The sequence below is a fragment of the Solanum lycopersicum genome, chromosome 2 (assembly GCF_036512215.1).
Source record: "Solanum lycopersicum chromosome 2, SLM_r2.1".
NCBI lineage: Eukaryota > Viridiplantae > Streptophyta > Magnoliopsida > Solanales > Solanaceae > Solanum > Solanum lycopersicum.
In genome coordinates, this window is record NC_090801.1 from 50,453,277 (window position 1) to 50,463,532 (window position 10,256).

The window sequence follows — 10,256 nt, forward strand, 5'->3', positions numbered from 1 at the left end:
ACATTGAAATAACAATTCACTCTTACTCTTATTGTAGTTTTTACCATGTTAATTGACATCTATAACACATATAATTGAGTTCTGTGGTACTTTTTTTGACCATATAACCTGTTTATTCTATAGCATAATTTCATAGCTACAGATGTAAACCAATCACCCTTTGAAAAGAAGGGAAGTAATAAGCCAAGCAGTCAATACCCTTGTATGTGAAAAATTAACTCAAACAGAGAGAGCGTGCACGCTAGTATCTTTTGTAAAAGATGAGAAAATTGAAAATATTCATCAGTTCACAATTAATCAAACAATCAATTACAAGGCAGGATAAAATGGTTCATAGTTTAATACATGTAGCGATTCAGAATCTTTTCGAAACAAATGTACCCTATTTTGGAGGTCCATAAGCCAGCTAATACTATAAATCATTGACCAATGTAAGCAAAATACAGAAACAAGGATAATGAATGCTACGAAATCATTTGGATATTCAATCTTGGGTGCTGCACTCAATTCAACAATGCCTAATTATTTTCAAAATATAGTATCTGTGCTAGAAAGCCATATAGAGGAAATGAATTAATATTACCAGAATTTATCATAGTCCTTGCCGTTTCAAGTGTGCACAATCCGGACATGATGTGTGCCTCTTTTATGCATTTTGTATGGTCACAAGATTTTCCTTATTTCTGTATTTTGTATGTCATGCTACTTTCCGCGAGTTTCATTGGGCGCTTCTTCACTTTTTTATCTTTCAAACCTGTTTCTGGAAATGCTTTTCTTGAGACGAAGGTCTACCAGGAACTCTCTACCTCGCACTAGGTGGCAGTAAGGTCTTCTCTTAAATGGAGAAATGAGTAAGCAAGACTTCGTAACCTGCTTTTGTTTTCTTAAAAAATCGTGACCAAATTTTGCCTTCAACCAAACCTTCCCCGCACCTTGCTTTGGATTCATTGATTCCCTTTCTTTGAGGGACGGCAGCTGATTTGCCACATCTAACCTCTTCCATTGAGACGTTGGTCCCTGTTCTCGGTGCAGCTTCAACTACGGAGGATTGGTCTTGTGTACACTCTACCCTCCTCAGACCTCACTTGTGGGATCACACTAGGTATACTATTGTTGCTGTGATACTGTAACCAATATGTCTCGGTCTTTCACAAAGAACTCCACATTAGTGTATATCTCTCCTGTACGGATGTTGCAGGCCTCCGGAAGCAAACTCATGCACCAAACCCCCAACGGCTTAATCCAGGCTGCTTTGTAACACCAAGCTCTCTCATTTGCTTCCTTAGATGACCTGTTTCATTGGGCTGAGCAGTATACATTTCACATGAGCACATATCTCATGACTTTTCTGGATCAAACTCCTTCAATCAAGATCTGTCCAACTCAATGCACGCTGCTTTCTAACACCAAGCCCTCTCATTTGCTTCCTAAGATGACCTGTTTCATCTCAGCTATGGGCTAAGAAGTATACATTTCACACGAGTACATATCCTCATGACTTTTCTGGATCAAACTCCTTCAATCAAGATGTGTTCAACTCAATCTAGGCTGCTTTGTAACACCAAGCCCTCTCATTTGCTTTCTTAGATGACCTGTATCATCGCAGCTATGGGCTGAGCAGTATACATTTCACATGAGTACATATCTTCGTGACTTTTCTGGATCAAACTCCTTTAACCAAGATCTGCCCAACTCAACCCAGGCTGCTTTGTAACACCAAGCCCTCTCATTTGCTTCCTAATATGACCTGCTTCATTGAAGCTATGGTTTGAGCAGTATACATTAGACATGAGTACATATCCTAATGAATTTTCTGGATCTAACTCTTTCAACTGAGATGCAGCTATTTGGGCAAGCCCAGATTCACGATGTTTGCGGCATGCTCCAAGAAATGCACTCCACACCACATAATCTGGTTGCATGGGCATTTCTTTTATTATTTTCTCCGCCTGAAAAATATGACCTGCTCGGCCAACAATATCAACTATACATGCATAATGCTCGAGTTGAGGAACAATACCGTGTTTTGCAAACATAGCATCAAAAATTTGAATCCCTTCTTGCACCATTCCAGCATGGCTGCAAGCTGAAAGCAGAGCAACAAAAGTGGCTGCATCAGGTTTCACATCCATTTTACCGTAAAGTCCCAATGCTTCATTTGCTTTGCCATGCAATGCATAAGCCTTCAACATGGAATTCCATGTCACTATATCTCTGTACCTCATCTCCTCAAAAACCTGACTGGCCCGAGATATTGAGCCACACCTTGCATATGCATGAATTAATGCATTTCCAAGTACTAGAGCATCCACAAAACCAGATTTAATCACTTTACAGTGCACTATCAAGGCATTTCTATCTGTCAAGAGTCCCGCACAAGCTTTCAGTGCAATAGAAAAAGCATAACTATCTAAACTTAACCCCTCTCGGAGCAACTGACCAAAAAGGAGAATAGCTTTCTCAGGATCCCTTTCCGAAAATGCCACAATTATTTCAGTCCACAACATAAGATCTTGACATCCATTTGTTTCCAGAAACAATTTGTAACAATCACTAACCTCTCCCTGGAGAATCGAATAAGCTTTCACCAAAGCAGTCACAATGCCAACATCTAGTATAAGCCCTGTTTTCACACCAACACTATGCAATTGAAAGCAACTTCGAAGACCCCAGGAAAAATCAATTTCCTCCATTCCTAATAGAGAAGAAAGTACACTAACAAGAGTAGCTCGATCAAACCCCAAACAACTATCACGATGCATTGAAGAGAAAAAGCTCATAGCCTTATCACCTTGTCCACACATTTGAAACAAGGCTATCATTGTATTCCACGAAACAATATTCCGAAACTCCATATCATTAAAAACCTTCCAAGCCTCATCACTTCCACCGTTCCTCGAGTACATTGCAATCAAAGTATTACACACATAAACACACGTATGAAAACCAGTTTTAACTACAAGCGCGTGCACTTGCCTACCACGCGATGATGAGCTACAACCACAAACAGATAGAACACTAGCATAAGCAAAGTCATTAGGGGTATAATGAGTTAACATGTTGTTAAATAATCGAAAACATTGATCAGTTTTTCCATATTGAGCGTAGGCGGAAATAAGACAAGTCCAGGAAACCATGTTTTTGTGGAGCATTTGATCGAACAGGTGGTGTGCATATTCTAGATCACCGCATTTAGCATACATATTGAGGAGATGATTGATGGTGTAGAGTTGTGGTGTGATTAGGTGAGGGGAAAGTGTGTAGTGGTGGTGGAGTTTTCGGCCAACGTCGAGACGATGAAGACGAGCACAGGCGTGGAAGAGTGTGGCGTATGTTTGTGAAGAATATGAAGAAATGTTATTTGTATTTGAGAAATGAGAAAGCAAAAGTTGTTGTAGGTGGTGGTGTGTGGGTTGAACCTCGAGCTTTTGGAGGGTGAAATTCAATTCATAAATGGCGGGAGTTGTGAATAATCTAAGGAAGGAGGAGTCGACGCTTGTGATTCTTTTGAGACGTAGCATGGTTTCTTCACAACACAATGTGACAAAAAGAAATTTGAAATATATATATATTCATACAAGTACAAACTAAGTTACCTTATTATATATACTATGTAATTTTTTATTGAAGGAATTTGAGTGAAAACATGTGTCTTTTACTTATATATAATTTAAGAATTTCAAAGCTAAGAATATAAATGCAAGCTAATATCATTAATATTACATGGATAAATGAAACAAACAGTTAAAAAGTTCTTAAACGTAGCAAACAAGTTTGTGGAAAAAAAAGATAAAATTATGGGTGGACAAAGTGAAGTATCGATTGAGAAAATTTTTGGTTTCACATTACTTGCATATGAAGTCGATTAGTTAATTTCTTTTGGATATCTCGAGCATGTTTAATTGTTTTTTTTAAACTGTACAGTTTAAAATTATGCCTTTTAAATTTAAATATAATTCAAGTATTTTTTTAGTCAATCAACTTTAATATAATAGACTAATAATTGAGTTAATTTTCTGTTAATAAGATGATTAACGTCTGTTCTCTCTAATTTTTTCTTTTCATATGAGACTTTTTTTTTTGAAAAAAAAGATTAATAATATAATTCTATACAATATAGTTGACACTTGACTAGTTTAGAAAGATTAAGAATATGTAAGGAGCATTATAGATATATATCTTACTTAACATTCTCTTCTTTCTTTCTTTTTTTTTTTTTTTGGTAAAAAAGATTGTGTTATTCCTTTACCAAGAGATTATTGTTCCATTATGAAGGGTGATTAGAGCATCTCTTTCTTTTTTTTTTTGGTAAAAAAGATTGTGTTAATCATTTGCCAAGAGATTATTGTTGGGTTATGAAGGGTGATTAGGATGTCATGCATAAATTTATAATTTGTAAATCATATGACGATAAATTAAATAACATATAAAAAATATATTATTAATATAGTTTGATCAAGCGACCTACATATTATAAAACTAATATTGAAAAATATAAATATGTCTAGGAGAAAATCTTCCTATAAACCAGACTCTCTGAATGGCTACATTTGTAAATGCTATTATGTTATGCTATGAAAATAAAAATCTTTAATTTATAGATCTCATAACTTTTCCTCAAATGAAAGAATAAATTATATATATAAAAAAAATTATATTTTCCTTTCAGAAAAAAATTAAAAATTTATAATAATACTTTAACTTTTTTTTTATGAAAAAAAATTAACATGACAAAATTAAACTCTAACAATTATGTTGTTACTTTGTGTTAGTGTTGCGAAAATGACTTTTGATGACAAGGACATATCCCATTCTTTAAGTTTTTTTTTTTCTGGTTGAAAATAAGAAAATTAATCGGTACATATTTTTTAGGTGTGTATTTATTTACAATTTATAAAGAGAAATAAGTTGAACTAGATAAGTCATATATGACGAGCTTAATCGTGAAAACATGTAAGAAATTTTAAATTTTAAATCTTTTATTTGAAAAATTAACTGCTCAATAAACTCGATAACCTTTTAAATTTAATATTAATATAAATTGTGATTTGTGATCACTGTATAATATCCTCAATGTTAATGTCTACATTCAATGTATCTAACAGAAGTTGGTGTATCTACCAACATGAGCCAGGAAATTGGTTGGTCGCTTTTATCTATTGCCTTAATATGACTTGTAAACCAACATTAAATTAATATAAACTACCCATGTTTGTTGTTATTCTTTGTAATTTACTCTTTCCTATAGGAGGACATGGGCGAATCCACTTGTTGTCCAGAATTTATTCAAATCTTCGATAAAAAATTACATTATATATATATAAAGTATATTTTTTGAATTTATATAGATATATGTATTTATATTTGGTCATATATATACATGATCAAATTTGAAAATGTATTTTTATTCCTAATTTGTGCCAAATAATGGGCCATTTCAACTGATCAAAGAGCCCCCATGTACTGCAGACTATTTAAAAGATAATGATACTTTGTTAAGTTTATTTTGAATTTAAAAAATAAAAGTAAAATTAATATATATATATATATATATATATATATATCACTGTCATGAATTTAAAAATTGATTATACTTTAATAATTATTTTTATTTTTCAATTGATAATATAACTATATACAAATTATTGTACGTTATCTAACAAACAAATGCTTAAATCTCTAATAAAAGTAAGATTTCACTTTATTGAATATCTCAATTGGAGTATCTTTCATTTATTTACTTATATAATATTTCCTAATACTTTTAATTATAAAATCAATATTATTGTGATTATTATCTTTATAAGACATTCAAAGTTAAAAGCAATATTTTTTAAATTTTCTTTTAATTTTATGATACTCTAATTAATTTGAGTTTGAAATGTTTGATTAAACATGTCGAATTGAAGACAATCCTCTAGAGCCAATATTAAATCATGGTTTATTCAAATTGAACGGAATTAGACAAGTTAATAAATAAAAATAAGTAAATTTAATACCTTTTTTTAAAGCTAATTATATCAAAAAAATAAATTTAAAAAATATGCGCATGATAATTAATAAGAAATTAACATTTTTTTCAATTAATAGTAACAATAAATACATAATTTTTTACTGATTTTTATCTTAGGTTATTTTGTTTCTTTCCCAAGTGTGGTATGGGTTAATAACTTAATACGGTGCTTCTCGCAATTACAGCGCCTTTCACCAGATTTAGTTGTCTTCTTTTATGTAGGTACGTATCTCCTCCATCTCTTTTTGTTCATCCTTTAATGCCGTAAAAATTGAATATTGTTAAATCATTTTCAAAATAAAAAACAGAGAAATATATTGAAGTGGTATTCAGACTTTGAGATGTTCGAAAGGATGAATTTTTTTGATTTAATTAATATTTTATTATAAATAAACTACACATGATTATCTTGATGTCAACTATGTTTTTATGAATATTGTATTTTGTATCTTTATAAGTATCCTTTATTTATGGGGTATATGATTGAGTTTGTTCGGATTTTTCAATTTATAAATTAAATTAAACTAATTAAATTTGAATTTTTTTCATATGTTTCAACCTTAGATTTTTTCAGGCTGGTTTTGTTTTTTCAATATCAAACAAAACTAATAAGCCTCGGATTTTTTGAATTTTCAGATTTTTCGATAAAATATTCATAAAAACATATAATTAACTTGTACTTCAAATATTTCCTTAGTCCAATCAAAATATAAGTATCTTGTTTCTCAAGAAAATAACATAAATTATGAGATAAATGCTGACTCTAAAATATTAATGAAATTGTATAAATTAAATATTACAAATTAATAAGTCATAATGAAAATGGTGAGTATCCAGTAGTACAAATATAAATTGATCAATATATTGACAGCTCAAATCACAATTCAAACATGTTTCATCAGATAAATACAAGTCTCATATTCTAATAGAGTATAACGATAATTTTTGTGAGGCGAATTTTTCGTATTTATTTGAATATTATTGTACTTTATGTTTGTGAAAGGACATAGTAATATGTTAAGTCATATTTACCTTGTAAACTATTTTTTAAAATGAATTTATGCTTTAAATCATTGATATGTGTCATTATATAATAACGATTAACAATATAAGTTATTCAAATATCGATATATTAAAGTAATATAATATAAATTATGAAATGATACATAAAAATTATCTAAATAAAGTTTAAAAGAACGAAAATAAAATAGCAACACTATCATAATAAAATTAAATTAGTACAACTTGTTCACTTCTAGGTTTTAGACCGAGCAAATTCACAATTTTCACCATCACTTCTTCTTCTTCTTCAATCTTCAAAGTAGTTCTCTCTAGACTCTCGAATTTTGTTCCTTCTCTTATTAAAATATTTGTTATTTTTAGCTGCATTTTGTGACGTAAAGTTTGTTTTTCTTTTTGCTTGTTATGTTTTGTTTGGTGGTGAAAATGATTAAATTAAACGAAACAGTTCAAGCTAAATATCTATTTATTGGACCATAGTTAATACTAAGTGTTTTATCGAAAAATTGATTTTCGAAAAGAGTTTGTTTTATTTTTTAGATATTTTCGACTTTCAGGAGTCGCCACTTAATTTTTAAGAAAAATCAAGAAAACTAGTTTCTAAACAACTTAAACAGAAAAAATTGTTTTGAAACATTTTTAAGGGGGTTCGGGATTCATATTAGTGTCTTAGGAAGGTATTTAAGGCACCTAAGACACTCCGTTAAACACGGTTTTCCGACGACTAACTATTTGACTATTGCAATTTTGAAGTTGAACCATTTAAAGTTTTATTTAAACAAGTTGAAATATTTAAGACAAATTTACAAGTTTCAAAATGTTTATCTTGCAATTTTGCGAATCTATATTTGAGTCAAGCCTTTTTTAAAGTTTTATCTAAACCGAACTTCACAAATTTGAAATACCATTTTTAAGACTTATTAAATTTAGTAAAGTAGAAAAACTTCTCGGCGGGATTTGGAGGTTCCTAAGCTTAGACTAACGGCATTCAACACGAAAACGACATAAGCAAATAATAGGGAGAGAGAGAGAGGAAGAGATATTCGGGAAGGAGACGCGGCTGCTGGGTTGTCGCGTCTGGTTCTTTCGTTTGCTCTGGGGATTTTGTGGGTTTCCGTTGGGATAAACGCGTGAGGGAGAGAGGGATAGAGACGCGAGGTGGAAGAGAGCGTGGAGGGAGGGTCGCGTTTCCATTTTTGGGGCCTGTTTCCTCTGCGTTTTTTCTGGGGTTCTGGGGGTTGTTTCCTTGTCTGTTTTGGGTTGATGTGAAGAGGAAGAGGGAAGGGAAAGGGTTTGGGTCGGGTCGTGTTGGGTCGGGTTAATAGACAAAAGGGTTGGGTCGATTTTAGGTGGGCCTGGGAGATTAATTTAGTGGGCTGAGGGGATTGAGGGATTAGTTGGTTTGAAGGGAATTAAGTTTAGTGGGTTGGAAAGGGAGGGAAGTGGGCCGCCTGAATATTGGATAGAGGCCCAAACCTGGCTCTTCCAAATTAAATGGAAAAAGGGTTCTATTTGAATAATAGCCAATTGATTTAAAACGAATTTGGTATAAATTTATTAACGAGCTTATTTAAAGTAACTAGTTTGATAGAATACTTTCTAAACTTAAGATATACATATATATATATACATATACATATACATATACATATATATATATATATATATATATATATATATATATATATATATATATATATTTTACTCAAAAATATATAAACTATATATACAATTACGTAATATATATATACTTATCTAACGTTATGATAAGTAGCATAAGATCCGTATTTTATATATATTTTTTACTTATATATATATATATATATATATATATATATATATATATATATATATATGCATATGTATATATATATGTATACATATATATACATATATATATACCCTTTTTTTAAAAAAAAATTTTTTTACAAGATTTATAAAACTAATTAACTTAAATAATTTGAAAAACTCACGAAGCTCGATAATTAATTTATACCGACGTGGGTCAAAATTGGGTGTCAACAACTGTCCCTCATTTTACTTGGGTTGATGCAAGCAACTCGAGAAAAATGAAGTTGACCGAACCAATTTTGACCAACTCCATTCGCTTTTAAGAAGAAGGATTTGACAAAGAGTTTAGGAATTAGGGTCGAACCTTTGAAAACGGGTCTCCTACATATCTCAGGCTATATGAGAATTCAGACCATTTGCAGTTCGATAAGCTTGATTCACCGCATGATTTTGAAAGAATCAAAAGCCACATCGATACCAAATTATGAAGGTATCGAAGTGCTTGAGAATAGGATTCGAGAGCGAATGTTGGAATACAGCCGAGTTTTCAACATTGAATCCGCCTACATACCCTTAAACCTTCGGGATCAGGCTGTGTGTAGTTCGACTCGATCGGTGGAAAAGGAAATCTATTGCGCTAGATAACCTTTGGTTTTGGACAAGTGACGAATTAGACGAGTATGCAAAAAGGCTTGTAACCTCTTAACCATGAATGTGGAGCTCTTCACATCCATAGGTAAGAACTTACACGGACATAATTTCCAAAGCTCTTGGCGCATTGTCACTCAGATTGGAAACTTGCCCCCGATAAAATAAAATTTCCGGACGCGAGACGGAAACTGACATAAACTAAAGAAAAACCCGCATGTTTTGAGAGGGTGGTTTGATTGTGGTGGAAGTCGCTCCTCTGCTCGCGTCCTAAGAGTTTGACATTCCTCTTCGGACTATGTCCCAGTTCGCTGCTAAGAAAAAGTTCCACGTTGTGCTGCATCCTTTTTGATGTCGTCCGCACCTGTGGTTTTGGAGAATTCATCCTTTTGGATGCTCTCGACAAAGACTGAGATAAAACTCGTCAGCTTAAAAATGCAATTAGGATGGGAGATAGTGTCTTTTACCATGTCGACACTTCATTGTTCTCCTCCATGTTCGACGTCGACTCGATCGGTCTGACGTCCAGCAAATAAAGCTTATGCCTTGTGTTTTGCAATATCATCTTCAATGTATTCCATACTTGATGTCGAAATAAATAAATAAATGCTGATGCGATATTGATGTTTCTTTTGTTGTCATCTTCGATGCTCTCCATGATGTTTATTTTTGTAAGAAATAACAGAATGCAGTCGAGGCCAATGGATAAGTATTGCTCTTTCTTTATCCAAGTACGTCCTCTTGCGGGGCATGAATATCTTCCCGCGATACGTAAATTCCCGCG

The 10,256-nt window shown here is 32.3% G+C and overlaps 1 protein-coding gene across 1 annotated transcript; it reads right to left on the reverse strand.

The window, feature by feature from the left end:
- Window positions 1-269: 269 nt before the first annotated feature.
- Window positions 270-3,573, reverse strand: LOC101250082 (pentatricopeptide repeat-containing protein At1g71420). The gene has a single exon (XM_026029233.2). It carries the CDS (start codon window positions 3,519-3,521, stop codon window positions 1,674-1,676), a length of 1,848 nt encoding a protein of 615 aa, XP_025885018.2. The 5' UTR covers window positions 3,522-3,573; the 3' UTR covers window positions 270-1,673.
- Between the last annotated feature and the right edge of the window lie 6,683 nt (window positions 3,574-10,256).